At 36.9% G+C, this 22,674-nt stretch overlaps 1 protein-coding gene across 1 annotated transcript; it reads right to left on the bottom strand.

Annotated features, from left to right (window-relative positions):
* Positions 1 to 4,801: 4,801 nt before the first annotated feature.
* LOC124155598 (pre-mRNA-splicing factor CWC25 homolog) lies at positions 4,802 to 22,663 on the bottom strand. The gene is made up of 8 exons (XM_046529557.1): positions 22,482 to 22,663; positions 21,658 to 21,830; positions 20,309 to 20,475; positions 18,670 to 18,821; positions 15,110 to 15,427; positions 12,378 to 12,568; positions 9,961 to 10,062; positions 4,802 to 5,064 (listed from the first exon to the last, which is right to left on the bottom strand). Exons 1-8 carry the CDS (start codon positions 22,497 to 22,499, stop codon positions 4,950 to 4,952), a joined length of 1,236 nt encoding a protein of 411 aa, XP_046385513.1. The 5' UTR covers positions 22,500 to 22,663; the 3' UTR covers positions 4,802 to 4,949.
* Positions 22,664 to 22,674: the final 11 nt, after the last annotated feature.

The following is a 22,674-nucleotide window of genomic DNA, read 5'->3' as shown; positions in this document are numbered from 1 at the left end:
GACAGCCCTTAGTAGTAGCCAGGTACTTATTCCTTATTCCCTTAAGTTACCTATTAGACTAACTTGTGATGCCTCTCAAGTTGGGGCTGGGGCAGTTCTATCTCACATTCTCCCTTCAGGGGAAGAGCGCCCAGTGGGCTTTGCCTCAAAAACTTTTACCTCCACCGAACGCAATTATGCTCAAGTGGAGAGAGAGGCTGCAGCAGTAATTTTTGGTGTCACCCATTTTAACAAATTTCTTTGGGGGAGAGAATTTGAACTGGTTACTGACCACAGTTCTCTCACAATAATTTTTGGGTCAAAGACTGGTGTCAAGCCCCTCGCTGCTGCACGTCTTCAGCGTTGGGCAGTATTACTGCATGGCTACAGATTTAAGATTGTGTATAAAAAAGGGATAAATATCCCTCATGCTGATGTTTTAAGCAGACTTCCATTGGCAGATGATACACCAGTGGAGTCTCCTGAAAATGTAATATGTTTAGTTAAGACATTAGGTGTACCTTTGAATGCCCAGTTGATTGTGCTAGCCACAGAAAAAGATCCTGATTTATTAAAAGTACGGATGTACATCCAGCATGGCTGGCCCTCTAAATGTGATGATCTGCGGTTACAACCTTACTTTAAGAGACAGTTAGAACTCTCTATTAATAACCAGTGTGTCACCTATGGTTCGAAAGTTTGTATCCCAAAAGCTCTACAACGTGATGTCTTAAATTTGTTGCATGATCAACACCCAGGAATGAGTAAAATGAAAGCACTTGCTCGTGGTTATGTCTATTGGCCCACTCTTGACCAGGACATTGAAATTATGGTAGCTTCTTGTGAGCCATGTCAACAGGTCCAAAACTCACTTCCTCAAATACCATTTTCTCCTTGGGCATGGCCAAAATCTAAGTGGGAGAGAGTTCATGCCGACTTTTGTTATGTAGAAAATAAGACATTGCTTATTGTGGTAGATGCTTATTCTAAGTGGCCGATTGTTGCAATTATGAAGGAAACAAGTTCTTCTGCAGTAATTGAAAAACTTGAGTCCATGACAGCTGCATATGGGTTGTTTAAAGTGTTTGTCTCCGATAATGGCCCACCTTTTCAGTCCCAAGAAATTAGTGAGTTTCTTACTAGTATGGGTGCCAAACATCTGTTTTCTCCCCCATACTTACCAAGAGCAAATGGTCAGGCAGAGAAAACTGTGCAGCATGTAAAACAGGCTCTAAAGAAATCGGTGCTTGATAAATCATGTGAAGTATTGTCCTTGCAGCGTAGGATTAACAAATTCCTAATGGCTTATCGTACGACGCCACACACTGTAACTAAGATAGAACCTGCAGAGTTATTCCTGGGGAGGAAGCTTAGAACAAAGTTGTCCCTATTAAATCCAATGAGCATTGTGGAAGACCGGGTGACTTCCTGTAATGAGAAGGTGGCCTCCAAACATAACACTAAATTACCGGAATTGAAAGAGGGTGATACGGTGTGGACACAGGGTGTTAAACACAATGTAAAACAATGGAAACCTGCGACAATAGTAAAGCAAGTGAGTGCCAAGTCCTTTGATGTCTTGTGTGATGGGAAACTAAAAAAAAATGTCTCCCTTCAATTCCTTCGTCCAAGAATTGTGTCCTGTGAAGATAAGAGAAATGAGTTTACCCCACCTGCTAATGTCAATACCGAGGAGGTTGCTAAAATCCCACTTCCCCAAAATGATATTTCCGAGTCAGACAGTCCAGGATCTGCTACCCATGAGAATACTCATGAACCCTTGCCTAGAAGCCCTGTATTGGCTAAGCCTTGTTCTACTCCCTTGAGTCGCCCATCACGAAAAAGGCAGCCACCAAAATATTTGAATGATTTTCTTATGTAATGTATCTTATGTTTTCATGTATTTAATTTTCATGTTTGTAAAGGGTTATTTTAGTGGAGGGGAGTTGTTGTATCCAGGGTGGTAGCCCTGTCCCAAGGATAAGACATGTGAGGACGGGGCACGCCCGGCAGTTGTTGGCTGGACTACGCCATGCGTTGTATCGTGCATAGCCCAGAATTAAAAGTTTATTTCCTAATGGACTCTTGTGTTTTCTTGCAATAGAACACTATGTACATACGAATTAGATACGGAGGGTTCTGTGCCGTCTGGGGGCGTTCCAATTTACATTCTACGAACAGTCGCCTGCCTGTTCTCTCTTGGTCAAGGAACAGGGAACAAACAACCTAAGAAAACAGGCAATGAACTGACAGCGCACAGTCCCCTGCCTGTTCATTGTCTGTGGTCCAACAGGTAAGGAACAGAGAATGCCGCTTTCTTAACAGGGAGGGAACAGACAAGTAACCCTTTTCTCACAGACAAGGAACAGACAAGGCGTTCCAATTTACATTCTACGAACAGTCGCCTGCCTGTTCTCTCTTGGTCTGGGAACAGGGAACGAACAGCCAACTGACAGACAATGAACAGACTTTATTGTTACAGAAATCGACAGGGCAACTAACATATGTTTAATAACTTTTAGTGTAACTGTGAATAATTTTTTTGTAATAATTACCGCAAAGTTTTGCCATTATTATCCAGATATCTCTGTCATACAGTTTTCACATGTTTAAGACTCATGGGTGAGAAAATATTCGTATTATAATTTTCTTGATATCTCCTGAATTTTATGCAACTGTCATTGCAAGAATAAAATGTAAAAAACTGAAAATTTGTGCAATTTTCTTTGCGATTATGTGAAAATTTTCTAGAAAAACAATGAAATTTTATGTCTACTCTTGTTTTGTTGATGTAGAAAGGATTTTACGTCTCGATTTTTGGGTCAAAAGTGAAAAATTAAATAATTCAATCTCGTAAAATCAAGATTAAGCTACAACAATTGCGTTTTACCAAGAAAAAACAAGCAATATTTTTTAATTTTTATTTTTAAGAAAGAATTTACTCCTAAATACAAAAAGAATTATGCAAAAACAGCTATAAATGAGCAAATTATTAAGTTTTGCAAAAAGGCCTACAAAAATAGCAAAATACCCATGGCACTTCTGGGAGCACCCACCAAAAAGCCGGTGGCACTCAAAGGGTTAATTAATAAGTACCTAAATTTATTATTGAGCTGTCGCTCTCTAAAATCTTTTGTCTATTTTTTTATTCTGTCGTTGCTGAGCTATCTTTTAAATTGTACTTCCTGATGTGCATTAACTTTTGGAAATTTACGTTGAAAAATGAAAATACATAGTATTATCCTTCCTTTGCATAATCAAATTTCATATCGATTTTATTCTTCCTCCACCTTTTTCCTATGTTCTGCAAATTGCTTGAATCCTCGAGAGTAATTTAGAAATTAAATGGATTAATGACTTACAAAAAACATTCCATTCTGAGGTCACATACCTAAATTTTTGGCCAAACTGATTGTACAATTAATGTTATTTTTATAATTTACAATCTAATTTTTTTTCTTTACAAAAATTCTATGTGAATGCTAAATATAATAATCTAAATCATATTTTCCAGTCCCATTCTCAAATTTTTGTCGACTTCATCATTCGGACACTGTCTTCCCATGAATTCTACCCCCTTACTCGACAAAAATTTGGAAAAATCAAGTGAATTCTGAATGTAAATAATAAGATTGGATTTATCAGCAGTGGGATTTTAAGATTGCTTTCCGTATTTATTGCAAAGGATTTTTTACCGGGCCTTACTCCTTAGGTTTTGTCATCATGATTACTTTGATTTGCCTGCACTCTACCTTATCATAACCATCATTATTTTTATCATTGAAATTAGTTTTTTTTCAAGATTCAATTTACCTTCCTCTGATTACAGATCGTTGTTTAAATTCACCACCTAATTCTTCTACCAAATTTACTGAAATTATCACCAGACACTATTTGCCCCTTTTAACAATTTTTCAATTTGCAAATCTTTAATGTTCTCAGCTTTTCGAAAATGTTTCACAGTTGATCATTTCCATTCCCAAGTGGAAAGCAATTAATTTTCAAAAAACTTTACACCCATTATTAAAGATATGATTCAAAGTTAACAAAAATACATGCAATGTTACTCACACTCTCCAGTAGCATTTAAATCCTAATAATTCTGCCGAATTTTATTTTCCTTTCGTTAAACCTTTCTCTTCAGCACTATAATAAACATCCTTAGTTACCTATGTATTTCTGTTTAACTGGTAAATAATGACCTACAGATTACCCTGATTTGAGGATTAATCAGAAGAAGAATAGAATAGATGTAATATTGGATAAGCGAGGGAGAGGAAGGAAGAGAAAAGGGTTTTATGACAGAATGCAAGGAGGTGGGCCTATTATGCTGCAAGTTCAAGATGGATGCATGGAAAAAGTTGGGAGGGAAGCCACAACAGAGGATAATATTTAAATTCCACAATAATTTTCCCAAGCCTTAACCTGCAACCAAAATCTTCTCATATGGAAAATCTTTATCTCCTCACCATTTTCAATAATACACATGTGAACCTCTCCAAATTCTTTCTTTACACTAAACCATCGATTTATTTCAAAATTTTACAAGAATTACAAACTTTGTCTATCTCATGGCTTTTTGATTTTTTAAATATTTTATTTTTCCCAATACCCTGAAATGATAAACCTTTGATGTCCACCTAATTTTATCCAAGCTTATCCTTCAAACCTAAATTTTTCTCTGGAGTGGAAAACCTTTGATTCTATAAAAATTATCCTGACCTTTGAACAAAATTTTGATTGAAGTTGTGAAGACCTTATACTTATTGTTGCTGTTTATGCAACTTTTATCAAAATAGTGTTCTTTAAAAAATTGTAGGAATAATGGACTAGTAAAAACAACCATAATTTATTTTTTTACATTGTCATTGCCATCTCTCAACTCTGTTACATACATACATATATTCAACACAGCTAAAAAAAACTGAAGATCAGCACTCAGTACACAAGTCATATTCTTGGTTCATACACTATCTTTTAGCAAAGTTCATGTCCATGGACCTTCCTGATCTTTGTATATTGTTTATGTTAGACTTAATTCTACCTTCCACAGTACCAACTGATGCAGCTATTGAAAGTTGCTTCCTGCAATTAAGAACATAATCTATTAGAATACAGTAAAATAAAAATCACACAAGTGTAAAAATGTAGGAAAAAAAAGGAGTCTTTATTGATGAGGGTCAAAATAAATACCGATTAATGAAGGAAATTAAAAGAGCTTAATGCGGATGCAATGAAAGGCTTTTACAGTTTAAAGATACATACAAGTATACGTAAAAAGCTGAAATGATTTTGAAGTAGACTCAGTCAGAAAAGGGAATATTCTAGAGGCATACAGATCTGAAGCTATTCCAGGAAATCATCATAATTATGTAACTTTTAACTCGTGAAATTAATTGCATACTCATGAAATGTTCAATAATTAATTTAAAAAAGACTGGGTAACTATGTATATTGTAACCCGCCCGTCCGTCGTCCCGTCCGGGTTCCACTTTCAGAGGGGTGGGGGAGGATAGCTTGGAGGGATTGCTCAAGGTGAGCGGGCCGTGGTTCGATGGCTAGGGGAAATGGAGGGGGAGAAAAGGAAATGGAAAGATAAGTTGGGGTAGGTTCACTTGCTGAATGGAGGCTGGCGCGTACGAAATAATGAAGGCTTACGTAACAGTTTACAGTTCCAACAACACGTTTAATTATCACTTTAAATAGGAAATGTTCCACAAAATACATAAATGAATAACTCTTTGAATACCACAAATTAAATTACTGCTACTGGCCAGTTCTGAACCTAATAACATCAACTAATAAATGACAAAAAAAAGAAAATAAACCCTGATCACAATTGTTAGCGTGAAATATTATAAAAATGCTTGATAAATGACAATCGCCAATTCCAAATAATCTCTTATTGTCTTACTAACTACCATTAATCATACACACACACACACACAGGGACACGGGGAACTTCAAAAAAAAATATAAAAAAAAATGTACGGGAGAATATCACTGTTCTTCTTCTCTTGAATGGAAGAAAGAAGGGAATGGGGAGTGGGGCTCTTCTGATTCTGTTGAAAATTTGGGGATATTGGTGGCTGGAGTACTTAACACTCTCGCTGATTTGCTGGTGGAGAAGATTTCCTCGGCTGGCTCGATACAGCGACTAGTATCGTTGTGGGATGAGAGAACTCCTGTGTTGGCGCCGTGGATCGACGTCTTCTGCTGCGCGTGCTAGGAAGGTTTCTTCTTATCTCCTCTTTCCAAAGTCACCGCCGTTCAATACTCACGTCTTTTTCCACGTTGTGCTGCCTCTCTTTTTTTCTCTCTCCTCACAGACCTGGTACCTAATCCGGCAGAGCCTCCGGCCGATGTCTCCAGCAGAATCCTTCTTCCTCATGTCGTCCGCTCCGCTTATATAGCCACTTTCTGGGAGGGGGATGGGTGGGCGGAAAAACCCCGGGCATCGGGTTTTTTCCGGCTATTCTTCCGTAGGGGAGGGGGGGGTGGTTTTCTGTGGAGGGCGGGGTTGGAGGATTTCATCATCTCCGTACGCAGGTGTTCCGGCTTCACAGTGGGGTGGGGAGAAACATGCCACGTATCACGTAGGCACCGGAATTTTCCACTTCGTAGACGGAAGAATCGTGGGAGGGATGGGGGATGGGAAAATACAAAATCTAGGCATTCATTCATCACTTCACATTCACACACACATTCATACAAAATTACATGAGCATTTACATAAGATTAAATAACACTTTACAATATTTATTCGACCCTTCATAATTTACGCAAGCCTTCCCTACCTCGTAAAGGCCTCTTTACTACATCATGAACCGAGCCAAACAGCAACGGCTACAATATATAACTGGCTAACTATAAGTAATTTTAAGAAAACTGGTGTAGATTGGTGGGGAACTTATAGGCAACTTATCAGGAATCAGTATGTGTTTCAGACAGATCAAGTGAAGGCAGCGAAAGGAGAATCTGAGAGAGGCAAGAATTGGTTAATGTGTGAGAGAGGGCTGTATACAGTAAAACCTCTTTACATCGTAATGGAGGGGACCAAAATTTGGGCAATTTGATGTATGGAGGTTCACTATAGAGAGGTTTTAGTAGTAGGCACCAATTTTTCATATCCTTGGGAAATGAAAGGTGCTACTGTCTTTTAAGCCATTATATTAATATATTTAAACATATAGGTATGCATAAGTGAACATATATTTACAATTTAATGATTACACAGAGGTAAAAGTAAATTGTTCAAGAGGCCTTTTTGGAAAATAAATTAGTTAATGGGTTCGCTTACATTTTTTTTTCAAACTCTTTCGAAATAATGTTTACAATTCCATGAGCAATTTTTTATTTCATTTTCACTACAAATAAATCACTAGCTGTTTTCGTTAATGCCTTTTGACCTAAGAAATAATTCCCTGGTCTACGGGTTTTAATTTACTAATAGTGTTCGGAGGAAAGAACAATAGTTTTATATTTCTAAACATAATTTCTTCATCCTCGTATTTAACTGCCTGAGTTTTTTTATTTGTGTAGCCTAGACATACAGTTTCTTCTGTTTTTCCTCGGTTGTTTAAAATAGATGTGAGGGTGAATGATGGTATTCCAAAGGTCACTGCCTTCTGCCTGTCCTCGTTTATGGCTAGGAAAATTGCTAATTATGTGGTAATGTCAAGCAGTCCCCTTCTTTTATTTCTCGAATCCATCATCAGCCTATGATTAATTAAGTAATTTTCATATTTAATGGCAAATAATTGAAAATACTCCTTATTATATCTTTTAGAATTGATTTATCATTCTTATAACATGTGACTTGTTAGAGATTATAAAAAAAATAAACACGTGACTACTGCAAAAAATAGACAAAAATTGAGCGTAAATTTGAAAATTTTGTTGAATTCCCTCTCTCCAAAATACAATGCACGTAGCGTTCCGAAGAAAAACTCTGTTGAGGGCACACAGAAACGCTAGGTCTGCGAAAGAACGTGATTTCCCGGTGAGAATGCTGGGCGAACTACTTTAGAATACGGCGGCGACGGTAAAAAATTTAAATGCCCGACCGCTTATCAGCTAATTAGCTGTCTCCGTCACCTAACACTGTCGCGCATGGATTGATGTTCGTTCAGTATTGCTAGAAATTGACGTCCCGGACTCCCGATGGAAGAGTCAGATTTCGCGGCATAAATACGCAGGCAAGACATATGACAGTCGCTAAGCGCAATAAATTTTAAACTACGATCGTTCACGAAAGCATCGAAAAAATTACCAAGGCGGTAGCAAGAAAGTGCTACACCGGGAAATATGGGAATAAAATAATTGCGAAACTCTATGATTTATTTCGAGTCGCGGAAAATTCATGAAATATTTTCGTTTTAGAAGCGGAAGTAGCAATGCGGTCGAGTAATTCTGTCTCCATGGATGGAAGTGAAGTTTGTTGAAATATTTCCGTCAGCAAGTGATTATAGGCTGCGCTGGTTGCCTCTTTTATTAATTGAACATAGTATGCAGGCACTTACAAGAAAATAAAGCCATTAGCAAAAGAAAGCGAGTGCTATCGCGCGAGTTTGACCATGATTCGAGAGAAAACGATGTGTTTTGTCTTCATTTACGTCACCTAATATGATTAAGATAGTTGGATGCCCTAACTAATGGTTAACGTGAAAATTATTAAAGGTGTATAAGAAAAAAATAAGCGTGATACATTTATCGCTGAAAATGTCATTCCATGTAGGTAATCGCGGCTGCATTAATGGTCTCTAGTTGTCTCGGTACGATTTGCGGAGGTAGTTAGACCGTCTCGGGGCTGACTTGTTGGTACGATATATGGAGGTTTTACGAGATAAAAGAGGTTCACTATATAGAGGTTTGCCTATAAATTTACATGTAAATCTGGCGGGACCAGAGGGTTGGTACGAAGTATGGAGGTTTACGATGTAAAGAGGTTCACTACATAGAGGTTTTACTGTATTATCACTTTCCTGTTTAACATAATTGCAAGGGAAACAGTGTCCGAGGTAACGGATGAGTTAAGAGTTGGATTAAAGTACAGGCAATTGATGTTAGAAATCAGTGAAGTTTGCAGATGAAGGTGACACTCATTAGCAAAAGGATTACTGGCACTGGTACGTGTGTTAGGTATAGATACGGAGGAGACAAAAGGTTTGAATGGAGCAAGTAATAAGCAGGAATGGGTTAAAGCCGTGCTAGAGGGAAAAACACTTACATAAATAGTAAGTGTGACAAAGGCAGGGGGAAGAGAACAGTATTTATAGTAGAAATGGGACGAATCCTATAATTCCCCAAATCTAATTCTCAAAAGGTTCTTGAATATCTCAAATACCTTCTCCTTTGTAAGCATCCTTTGGCTTACGTTTTGTCTGTATCGCAATATGCTGAATTTTTATAATTCACATGTACTTGGTTTACTTTAATGTCGCAACATGAGATGATGGATTCATATTCTTACAATACAAGCCTAGTTTTTGAATCCATTGCTTGCTCTCAGTTGAAATTTCAGTAATCCAAGGAGTAGGAAAGGGAAAACATTGCCCGGAAGCTATATGTTTTACCTATAAAAATAGATTATTCTCCTTCTGGGAAAAGTAAAATTTACCAACAAGATATTTCTCTGGAGTCTCTTGTTACCGATGGTTTATACACACATGAGTGACTGCTTCGAGTTTTCGAATTTCAAATCCTACTTCAGATTTGAAAGATTCAAGGATTTGCAAATTCAAATGGCCCATCTCTAATTTATAGATGGAATGAAAGGGAATAGGTCTGAATGTGAGTTGAAGAAGGTAATCTACAATGGGAGGGCAGATGACCAGAAGAATTCACAAATACCCCATGTAATACTACCAATACTATTAGAACGCATTAATAATAATAAATTTATGAAATTAATGCACAAGAAAAATATCCTTTTCAAAACTTTTTCAGAGAGACAAAAGAATCCAAAAACTCATAGCCTACCTGAGAAATGCTGTGTCATACTCTCGTTTTTCAGCCTCCTTTTCCTTTCTTTCTTCTTCCTTCTGGTGACGCACATTACGTTCTCTTTGCTCATCACGCCACCTAAAATTTACAGATAAAGACATGGGAGATACTGTTTAAAAATGCAATTATTTGGCTCAATTACCCGGAAAATGAAATAGACAATCGTCACAGACAGACATCATGGACAATTTATACCACCAGAGATAAAGTTATGCAGCCAGATACAGGCAACTCTGGTACAAAATTAGTTTTTAGTACATACAATAGATATAGTCAATGGAATAAGGTAATGAATAACCTCTAACTGTGGCACGCTTCTTACACATCTAAAGAATTCACATCAATTACCACGAGAAATAATAAATTCCAGGTCCGCCACTGCACTGACTACTACATCCAGTCAGCGAGAGTTGCCTGATGGAAGTTCAAAAGGAGGGGAGGAGTCTGTCGGGAGGGAGAGGTGCGTTTGGGGGAGAAACTGTACCCAAATGCACCTCACACCCTCGCCTAGTCATGCAACGTCACATACATATGAAGCACTGAAACAAGCCTGAGCCACCAAAACAAGCCCTTTCTTCTAATCACCTAAACAAAAGATTCCTCTTTTGGGTCCTTCACGTTCGTCGTCCCTTCTAGACCCTTTCTTCTCGGAACCCTTTTGTTTACATGTGAGGTGGGCGTTACCCTTTCTTACCTGGCAACCTTGCGTCCTACCCCAAAGTAGACCCTTCTAAAAGTCATCGGACAACTCTTGACGGCCGGACTGTAAGCTATCTAGGTTCCCTGATACTAGGGGGCAAAGAAGCCCCAAAATTGCCGGGTCATTGTCAAGTGCAGTAACCATTTTTAACACCTAGTCAAAATTGAGATGTGCCAGAAAATTTTCAATGGCAGGAGTTCTTGTTCGGCAAGGAGGACATAAGCACAATCACTACTGACTTATGTGAGCAATGAATTCTGGAAGATGATAAGACAGAGGGGGATAGGGTTGGTGTGGTGGCTAGAGTGTTGGCTTCCCACCCGGTGGGCCTGGGTTCAAATCCCGGCAGCGGCAAAGAATTATCAGAGAGCGCCCGATCCCTGCTTGAATATTGTGTGGAGGACATTTCAAGCGCAATTTTTCGTCCGTCGGATGGGACGTTAAGCCGTGGTCCCCTCGGTGCCTTTCGTTAAGAGCAGGTTAATGCCGACGCCGGGTTTCTCTCCACACTTACTTGCCTACCCTTCCCTCACGGTGCAAATTACCTCAGCTGTTGGTCGTCAAATACCATACCATAAGACAGAGGGATGTCACAACTGACACCTTGGGAGTTCAACCATACAAATGATTTTCCATTAACCACTAATAATATTCTGCTATTACCTTCTATTGTCTTTCATAAGTTCAGAGCAGGGTGTCCACTATGTAGCAATTAAAAAATTCCCAGATAATTCCAGGCTTTATAGGGAATTTCTTTGTTTTCCAGGATGCTATCCAATCCCAAACATAATAATTTTATAGTGATGAAATAACTGACCACAGAAATAGTGCTGCACCATCTTGAGGTGATAGGAACTTAAATAGTACACATACAAATTACCCCAATGAGGCCTAGAGAACCTTCAACATATTCTATTAAACTTCAGCTTGCATGTAAGCACATGAGGAAAAAACAGTATAGGCAATATAATTAAATCCTAAAGTTTACTACCTCATCAAAGAGAATCTACCATGAATGTTCTCAACATGACAATGCATAATTAACATCATGAAATACCCTAAATAGAAATAGTTTCCAAAAACAATGGATGATAGGTTTAATAAGAGCTCATGATACCAGGTAATCACTTGTTATATCCAAAGTTGAAGCATAAAGCCCTCAATTCCCATATGCACCTTATGTGACTGCTTTTCTTTTGTATCAATGCTATTTCCCTTAGGAATAAGGCTATGTTTTCCTAAACTTGCATATCCATGTATAAGAGAAAATATAGCAAACCAATTACATAGCAGCATTTGTTTCCAAAAACCAAGCATCGGTGGCTAGAGGTCGCAAACTGTAGGTGCTTATAGAAATGAAAAACACACCAAATGAAGCAATAATCTCTCCCCTATTTTTACAATAAAAAAATTGGGGGTAAGAGGCTGACACCTCAATGACAATTTTAAGCTCCATAAAATGAAATTTAAAATAAACGAACTCTGAATCAAAAACTTCAAGACCAAAAAACCAATTTAATCACTGTTAATGCTGTTGATTTTTTACTGTTAACGGTTTGAGAAGAATACTATATATGAGAAAACTCAAAAAAACAGAGGTTTCTAAATTTTACAATCACTGTCACCATAAAAAAATTAGCAATTGAGCCGACATTCTCGTGAAATGACACAAGTTGAAAACGTAAGGGCACACCTGGCATTGTCCATCATTTCCCTCCTCCGCTTTTCCATTTCCTCTTCGGTGAGCGCTCTCTTCTGTCCCCTCTGTTGCTGCGGTGGTGGCACACTCGAAGGTTTAGGGGTGGGCTTAGACGATCTCTGAGACCTGTCACTCGTATCTGAAGTGGGTTTTGACGATGGCCTTCTTTCATATCCAGGAGGTTTCTAAGGAAGAAAAATGCACTAGAGATGACATCCAGAAAACTATGATGATGATGGAACAGAAAGACTGTAAAGGACAGAGCTGCTAACGTCGATCAGTGAGTGATGCACACAAATTCAGTTAGCTCATGTTCTAGAATGTAATTAATATATATTTCCCATAAACACTTAGAAGTTATCATTTTCAATTTAGAAAAAAAAGGATACAATATTGGGTGAATAGTTATGTCAAATAAAAATGTTTCATTTATAATTTATACGTTTAAAAAAATACTAACTTTGATGACTCAACTGATATAATCTACTTAATTTTTTTCTGAATAATTGAATATTTACTGAAATAAAAGGGATTTTAATGTGAACTAAGAAAGAAAGTGTCAGAGTCAATAAATATGATTAAGCTGTAATTACACTATTCCTAGAATTGTTGAGGAGATGACTGAATACCTGCAATCACTAATAATATTCTACTACTGTAGTCAAAATGAGTTAAAATATGTATTTACTCAATTTCTATATTTGATATAAAAGATAATGGCATTCAACTTAAAGCTTTTCCAAGACAAATACACCAGACTGAGTTATGTTGAAATTTTTACAAATGATGAATGATAAGAAAGATAAATTCTTCAACCATAATATTCAATACCAAATCCTATAGATCCTATACATGTTCCATTTATAAGGGAAACCCCCCCCCCCTCTACCACACAGGTTGGTTAAATAACCTGCCTGATAAACTTACTGCACAATAAAGACCCAAACTTGATAAAATCTATATGGTGAAAAAAATTGTTATAGTTAATAAGGAAGGTTTTAATAACAAATATCCAGCAGAGGGATTAAAAAAGAACCTATGAGGAAGCAAGAAATGGAGAAACAAGAAGCAAACTTAATACAAGTGTCACCCAAATCAAGACATAAAACATAATTACAAACATATCCCGTCTTGATTCCCTTTCAAAGGAAGCCTAATGATTGATCCTGATATGATATCAGAAGATATTGAAGTTGGGCTCTACTACATGGAAGTTAAATTGGCTGGCTCTCCACTTCTCTTAGCCTATTATCTTCACGAAGTAGGATTTTGAAAGTGACCTCTTCTCACTGACATGATATTTTAGACAACCGAGGACGAACTTATATTTTCATGGAGCCTTTTTTCACTCTTTTATCATTTCTTTATGTTTCCTTTAAGCAAATGCAGCTTCTGTGTCAATTTTGCTCCACATTTCACTCTTCCTACCGGGATAGTTATCAAGATGTAATGACTGCTTCATGTCTCAATCTTAAATCAAAGAAAGAAAGATAGTGGATGAGAGCACAATTTAGCAACTATTGCAACTTTTCATTCAAAATATATCTTGAATGAAAACTGTATTGATAACACATATTAAGGGTAGAGAGACCACTTCCTTTCCTGGGTGTGGTGTAGAAAATTGACATTGAGGAGGATGGGGAAGATGAAGTGGACAAAGAGGAATGGCATAGTGCGAGATATGGTGGACCAGGGGAGAGAGCTTCTAGATGAGACACAGAGGGTTTGGATGAAGCGAATACTATTAAGTGGGGAGGGGAACTGAGCTAGAGGGAAGAATACAAGGTAGGCATGGAAAGGGAAGAGACAGAATAGGATTTACCGATAGAATATAGGAGAATAGGCCTGAATTTGAACTGAAGTGGTAGGTCCATATATATATATATACGAGAAATTTTTAACAGAGGTACAAGAGACAGAGAGAGAGTGAATAAGAATGAGAAAAGGAGCAGTTAATACTCATTCTCTTGGCAATGATCCCAGCAGAAATTATACTTCGAGCAAAAATCATAGGGATGCATTATTTCCCAAAAGTAACACAAATGATTAATACAAATAGCATTATAAAATATAATCTCGGAATTAAGAAAAATTCATTTCTTTCCCAGAAAACTGACTATAAATACCAGCAAATAGATAAATTCAGATGCATATCTTAATTTCCAGCAGGATAGCAGAACAAGACACCACCACATGTTGAAAGCTGTGTCAAGCCTTGGGAAAATTTGTATGCTTTAAGTACATAGTTTAATATGTTGGACATTAGTAATCATTTATGTGATTTATTTCTACTCTAACATCTGAACACTGATGGAATATATATGAATTGATGTGGGATTTCCGTGAAAAGTAATATGCTGGTACCATAAATGAGTAAAGTAGCTCACAGTACATCTTCCTGAGTCAGCAAAATTACATCTTCCACATAATCATCCTTGTTAATAACTTGGGCATTCCATATGCCTTTTTGAATTAAGAGTACTAGTACATATACTTTTGAACTCCATTTTTCTGACCATCCCCCGACACATGAGATTTCCATGCAACTTGTATCAGCCCTCAAATGTGAAGCATGATTGTTGCATAATGCACCTGAAAGCAACAAGATCCACAAAAGAAACGGTAGAAATGTGACTTCACCGTAGTGAAACTTTTGTCAACCAGCATTTTCTGATGTTCATTAAAAAGACTTGTTTTATTTAGATCTTAAATACTTTCACACTCACCACTAATCCATAGTCCTTTGAGTAACTCCTGGAGTCGTCATGCCTCTGCCTTGAGGGACCACTACTCTCGTGGCTATGGCTTGTCGAGGCTTCCCTCCGATCCTTCCTCCTATTCTCTTCACTTTCATCATCAGAGAGCAACTTGGTCACGTCCACACTATTAAGACGATCTTTCAATCTGTTGTACTTGGCAGCGAGGATTTTATCAAGGTCTTTTCCATCGCTACTGTCATCACTACTACTGCTACTCCTCCGCTTCCTTTTCTTTTTACTCTTCTTCTTGCTTTTTTTGCCAACTTTCAACTTCTCCTCTTTCAACTGAAATGATTTAAAAGCATGAGTAATATTCCAATCCTGCCACATGAATCGACACGAGAAAAAATATTTCATGGCAATTGATGCAAAGTATTTAAAATCAGATGGAAAGATCACAATTTAGCAACTATTAAAAGGTAATACAATAGCACTCAAGATAAAATCAAAATTCCATTATAAATATCCAATAATGACTCAGGTTATTTTTTTGATATTACATCATTTTGCAACAATTAAAAATAGGGATGGACTACACCAGAATTTTTTTGCATATCAAGAATTATCAAACTGATTCAACCTACAAAGCAACTAGATAACCAAAACAGAGATGTCTAAAATAGTTACTTCATTCAATGATAATTTTATTTGCCAACTTAACACTCCTTAACTTTAAAAGGAGGCTTGTTTCAGCAATTACAGTATATAGAGAGAATTGCATTATAACGAGGACTGGCAGTGTACTGACAAATTGCTCACTATACACATGTAAAAAAAAACATGGATATAGAGAGGCCTAAAAGTCTTGCAGTGGAGTTGTGGCAGGGGATTTAATCAGTACGGTTACCTATATTGTATTTGTAATACTTATACGTCTAGAGGCAGGCAAATTAAAAACAGTATGTACACCTGGAGCTGGAGTTATCATTTCTGCCACCACTGATAGAATGGATGAACCCAGTTTACGTTTAGGTAAACTAATATTGCACTGCTCTGAAGAGATATACCTCGTACGGTAAGCATATACAGTGACCACTCTACATCCAAATTTTTTTAACATGCTAATCATAGGCGTTTTGTCCGTACACTCCCAAGAGTTCCACTCTGTGGTGAAAATATCCAGAAGCATACGTATACTCTTCTTCTAAGGCCCAGTTTCACCAACACGGATAATATTCTCTATTATCTCAGTTTTCAAAAACTCGGTTAAAATCATTATCTAGAAATGTGAGGGCCGTGTTTCACCAACGACGTTTTTTCCTAGTTTTCAAAAACCGAGATAATCAGAATAAATGATTTGGCTTGTACGTTTTTCATAACTCTGACGTGGGAAAAACAAATGACGGTAAGCAACCGTATGACATGGAATCAGCTTTAATAAGCCGGTAAGTGTACAATAAAGTACAGAGTGATAAAATGAACAGCAACAGTATTAATATAGACAATGAGAGTTCGAAAAGCTCAAATATTAAGTTTTCGTGTAAGGATTTATTAACTTTGCCTTACGAAATACCACGCACGGGTAGTAAAAAATAAATAAAAAACAAATAGGGGAACCGCGTTTAGCAAGAGCAAGGAATGCGAGAATATTGCGGTAAAAAAACTTGTAAGCACCTTTGTTTAATGCATCGTTATTTAAAAATGAAAATTTTTAATTTACCGAGACTCCCACATTTAAACAAACACAGTTCTTGGTTATTTTGTGCTACAATAATTAATTACGTCTCACATTGGTAAAATTGCGATTTCGAAGATAACGATGATGTTACATAGGTATTAATTCAGGAAGAGGACAGAGATAAAAGGTTTTTGTAAATATATGTAAGAAAATTCAAAGAAAGGCTTATGACATTTATGAATACGAACATATTTTGGCAAGAGTTGTCGGAAATATTGGCTCAAGGGGAGCATAGGCATGGGAAAGCTCAAGTTTAAGAGAAAGAAACGTGAAATTTCTTTGACAAGGGGAGATCACGTACCCCATTATGATGATAAAAAATTTTCCTCATGTCTATGCTTGCTACAATTAAAATTATTCATATACTTGTCGCCGTGTGATCAAAACGAAGACGAAAAAAAAGCTATGCAAAAGTTGCCACGGCGAAGGATCGAACCCAAGTCCCCCGGGTGAGAGTCGACGACGGTACCACTATACCAACTACCCGAGGTATGAGATACCGCGCTATTTTAGCATTATAAATCATTATTGAATAAGGCTTGTTAAAAGTACCGCATGAAAATTAATTAATTACAGCCAAACAAAGGCCCATTCATTAGAATCACCACCAGTTTATAGATGTGTTCGCCATTCTGAATGCTATAAAATATACGGCATTGGAAACCTCCACTTCCCCTTGTTAGTAAAATTCGTCTTCTTCAATGAGCGCGAGAACTGCCTTTGCAGTTTCATATGCCATTTTGGGATGAGTAAATAAATGTACTTCACCATATATATTAAAATAATCTGCACACTCATTTATCCATAATGAACGTGGTCTCCGAATAGAATGTCGATATTCTTCATCGCTGTCATTCGTATTTTCCAAGAGCTGATGAAGCTGCATGCGCGCCATGCCATCTGCCCTCAGATTAACTCGGATAATAAGCTTTGAACTGCGGAATATCGTCAGTAAAAGTATAAACCGAGATAACAGCCCAAAACCGAGTTAATGCATCTGGTGAAACACGATTGTTGTAATATCTCGGTTTTTGAGAATATTATCCGAGTTAATTCAATTATCCTCGTTGGTGAAACTGGCCCTAAGTGAACTTCCCTCTGGGAGGCACAGTTCACTTAGAAGATCCTTGTAATCCCCTCTTCTGAAGGATTAATTTCTCAAGGTCCCACAGGGTGGGATCCGACCCTTAGCTGAAAAACTTCATATGACACTATCAAATTTTTTTAGAAGGTGTTGATCTGTTAAACTAAGTTTTTCGTAATTTTCAGTTTCATCGCATACCTAACACCAAGGAAACTCATTAATACATATTTACTCACTACTGGTGACACTAACTTAGCCCATTCATGGTAATAAGAAGAAAAGTTTACAGCTCATGACAATAGAATGCAGCCCCAACAGAGCAAGGACTAGTTTAGTTTACGCCAAGTGTTCACCTATTATGGTAGGAGTTTGGTACAAAAAGATATAAAGGGGAACGAGGAACTGGGACAAAGACAGGGCCACAAGTACTAGAACATTTTTCCAGAAGTTGCAAGTATACACAACAATAGTTTTACCAGCAGTTGTAAGAGTCAGAGGCACCGAACAGTTCTTGAAAGTTGGAGGGGAGGTCTGGAGGAGAGAGCCCCACAAGGAAACTTGCCCCAGGATCATGGAGCCCCCCTCTCCTCAATCATCATAATCTAATGTTGCCCACGACAGAGTAAACAACTACATATGAAACACATGATGCCAATGTCTGAGGCCAAGAAGTAGAGAAAAAATTGCAACACAATAGGCAGAAGTTGATGATGTCATCAACCAACCAGCTAAAGGGTTAAGCCATTAAAAATATAAAACCCATACCATTCTCTGTAACTTCTTCAATTTAACAGGATTGTTCAGAATCTGTGTTCTGGTTTCCAGTTCCTTCTTTTTAATAAGCAACAAGGGATCTTCTTGAAGTTTTCTGGCAATGTCAACCTGATCATCCAGCATACCAGATCTTCCAGGAAGGCCTTGACAAAAAAGATAAGACTATCAACAACTAGAAGTTTAAATTAATACATACATAAGAGGATTTACATATTGATTGCCATTTATATATGTATTTATAATCAATGTGAGTACTAAACATGTATTTATATACATCCAATCTAATCATGATATGAGGAAATTAAATAATTTTACTGTCACCATCATAATAATGTGCAGCAATACTTTAAATAATTGTACATCTAAATCTGTGAGCATAGTACTATTATAGTACATATATGTAATATGCGGATCATTTTAAAGATAATTACACAGTAATTTTTTTATATATGTTCATAAGTACTATTATGTACTAGATGCCAGGGTATACATTGAATAGAGCCTGTAGATACCAAGGTACATGATAATTGAATCTCTCACCAAAAGTGAACTTATAATAGTTGTGATTGCCTAAACTTAGATGTTTCACAAAAAAAATCAGGAAGAGGAAAGAGTGAGGCTATAATGGACCTCAGCTTTGCACTTTAATTTAATGAAAATTAATTTGACCTGAGCATATATTAATGAGTGAGTTGCGAACAATAACAGAATTGGAGCACAATAAAATTTGATCGATGAAATTTGAAAAAAGGATGGGCTTTAATTGTAATATTTAGAAGAGAAAGAGAATGGAAATTCACAAATGTCCCACATGTTTATCGGCCTCACAAGCCCTCTCTACCACAATGCCAACAAGCTCCCTCCACGACTTAAACAGCCAAGAGATAGCACCACACCCCTTCAGTTTGACGTCAATGAATTAAGGTTTGAATGAGTAAAGTTTTACTCTTTCAGTGAGAACCACTCTTTGATGGAAGTAGTCACTCAAGAGAATGTAAACAACTATGAAAAACATAAGACCAAGGAGTAGAGGAGCAGGCACACATCTAGGAATTAGGGCTAGGGGGGGGTTTAGGAGCAACTTATACTGGGGAGTATGAAATACGGGAGTAGCGTGTGCCCTCCCCACAAAATTTTTAAGATACATATACATATATGTATTGTTCAACATGGTGAGTTTAATGGCTTTCTGAGGGATATTTTATTAATCCTTACACTATGAAGTACTAAAAAAGGGGGGACTATATTCAGACATATATGGTATTTATCCAATTAAGTAAAATGGATTAAATTTAAAAATTTCTCCAAGTTCTGGGAGGGTTTTTATCCCCAACCCCTCCCCTCGCTGCACCACTTCAGGGGAGAAATGGTAACATGATATGCAGCATTTTAATACCTAATCTACTTATCTGCACCAGAGTTAAAACATTGATTTATCACCACACTTGAAAAGCAAGAAATGGATCAAGGAATGGCAAAATATAGGTCTATTTATTTTTTAACTCCATTACAATTGAAAATAAAAAAATTGTGGACCAGCCCATAACTGTAGTTTTAGCTGTGATCATTTTCATGTACATCAACAAGTAGATTAGGCAAGCTAATATTAATAATAAGATAGAGCATTAACCTTGACAGCTTCGTCCATCACCTGAGGATGATTGGGCAGCTTCCTTTTCAGCTTCTTGCAGGAGATCAAAAGATTTATCAATTGCTCTCCCAAGTAAGTAGTCCTCTCGGCTAACTACACCACCAGGGCCTTTGTACATCCAATCCAATTTCAGCTCATCTTTTTTTCTGACAAATTAATAAGATCAAGGGTGTATTTTTAGGTGGTCATCATCAAGATATTAAGGGTTTAAGTATGATAATGGATTATAAAAAATTAGCACAATATTTATAGAAAGTTACCTATAAATTTCACATAATTAGAATAAAAGTACATACACAATTTTCAGTATGATCAAACAAATTATGATCCATTAAAGATTTAAACCACCCACTTGAGAATTTATTTAAAGCAACTGCTTTCTGGAAGTTTGGTAAATTTACTACACCTATTGCTACTAAAAAAAACAAAATATAACCTAATATTCATTGTTGATATAGGAGAGGATATGTATAATTTATACAAGAGAAGTGTTCCTACAAAGAAATTAGAATGGGATCATTCACTCAGACCACAAATCACAATTTATTTTTAAGAATTTGGTAAATGGAAGGGAAAGAAAAGAAATGAAAAAAAGTCTTATTCTTTCAGTAAGCCACTCATAAGTTAAAATATAATACCACAATTGCCGCCAATTTTCCATGAGTTGGAGATATCATTAGAGTTCTGGCTAGTAAACTAATTCAAACAGTAGGGGGTATTCAAACATTCATTGAGGGGAGGAATCACTAACAAGTGTGTTAATAACCATAAACCACGAGAGGGTCATACACAAGGCGAAGGAGTAGCTGGAAAGTGGCTTACTAAGCATGATCCCATGGCATTATCATGAGAGGGTTTAGATTTTCCATGTTAAGACCACAAATAGTGCTTGAAGCAAACCACAGATTAAACATGTCAAAAGAGGAGTCTATCAAACTCTATCAAAGCTGGCAATAATAAAAAAAATCGGTGAATGAGTCCATCAATATCACGAGAAACAGTAGTATTGATGAATAACATTGATAAGCTACAAGTGGAAAACCATTTCCACTTGAAATGGTTTTCTAATAAAATAAAATCAAGAATGTGGGTAACTTTGCATGGGTTTAAACAGAGCATACCAAAGTACTATTCTCCTTATTTCTGAGAGCAGGTTAATTACAACACCGAGCATAAATGAATCTAACTCTAAACTAACTAACGGAATCTAAATAGAAATCAATATACGACAAATGATACATAGAATGCAAATTTCGAACAATAATAAATTTTATCCCCCAATGGGGTACATCTAAGTACATCGTATTTTAAATGACCGCATTACTTACTCTATAACTCCACCATCCTCAGCAAACTTCCGAATCTCTTCTCGTTCTCTTTCTTCCCGAATTTCTCTTTGCAGCTCCGCAATTTTCTTTTTTTCTTGTTCGTGCCTCTGTTCCGCCTTCCAAACTTTTTCCATGTTCTTCATGGTTGATGGATGCCATGACTTTTTGAGATTCTGCAACCAATTACAACAGTCAGCTAAGGAAAAGTTTTAGACAGTCATAACACCATGACAAAGACTTTTTCATATCAAAATTATGCCGATTTTTACAGCCATGCAGCTAGGAAATCTATGATGCAAGAAGCTTAAGCTTGTGAAGCAAAACCTAAAGCTTTACTGAGATGAAATTTTTGATTAGTAAACCAAGCAATCAGAGAGAAATGTCAAATTTTGACCTCTTGAAATGCAGAATTCCGGAGTTACGGATTTTTAGTAACGCACATGAGAAATTTTTCGTTACAAATGACTGAAATTGGGTATTTCAAATTCAGTTTGTTTAGTAAGACAGCTTAACTTTTGAGCTTGTCCTTACTAGACATATGTCTCTGAATAAAGAAATAACCGATAAGGGGGCTAACTTTTCTTTAACTTAAAGCACGTAAATAAAGAAATGATCGAAATCCATGTGTAACTCAGTCATAACTTATACAGTTGACGAACACAGCGAAGCCACGAGCCCTTCATTGACTAAGTACAGTGATGAGCATATTAAATTAAATAGACTTTTGACGAGAAGAAAAATAATTTTAAAAATCACTCATAAGATGCCGCGATCTCTTGTGTAAACAAATCCAAATACGGAGAGAGTAATGATTGTGTACTCACTAAATCTCCACCTCCCATATTAAGCGAAGCACCCGAAGGATGATATACTTCCAAATGGTGAAAATACACGGCAGCTCATGAACGCAATAAAATATGTAAAATACTGTCACAAACTCTATCAGGATTACCAGCAAACATGCAGCAAATCAAGCAAATTTCAAAACAACAATTGCGGTCCGAATTCGGTAATTGA

Source organism: Ischnura elegans, chromosome 3, assembly GCF_921293095.1.
Source record: "Ischnura elegans chromosome 3, ioIscEleg1.1, whole genome shotgun sequence".
Classification (NCBI taxonomy): domain Eukaryota; kingdom Metazoa; phylum Arthropoda; class Insecta; order Odonata; family Coenagrionidae; genus Ischnura; species Ischnura elegans.
This window is presented reverse-complemented; position numbering and strand designations above follow the sequence as displayed.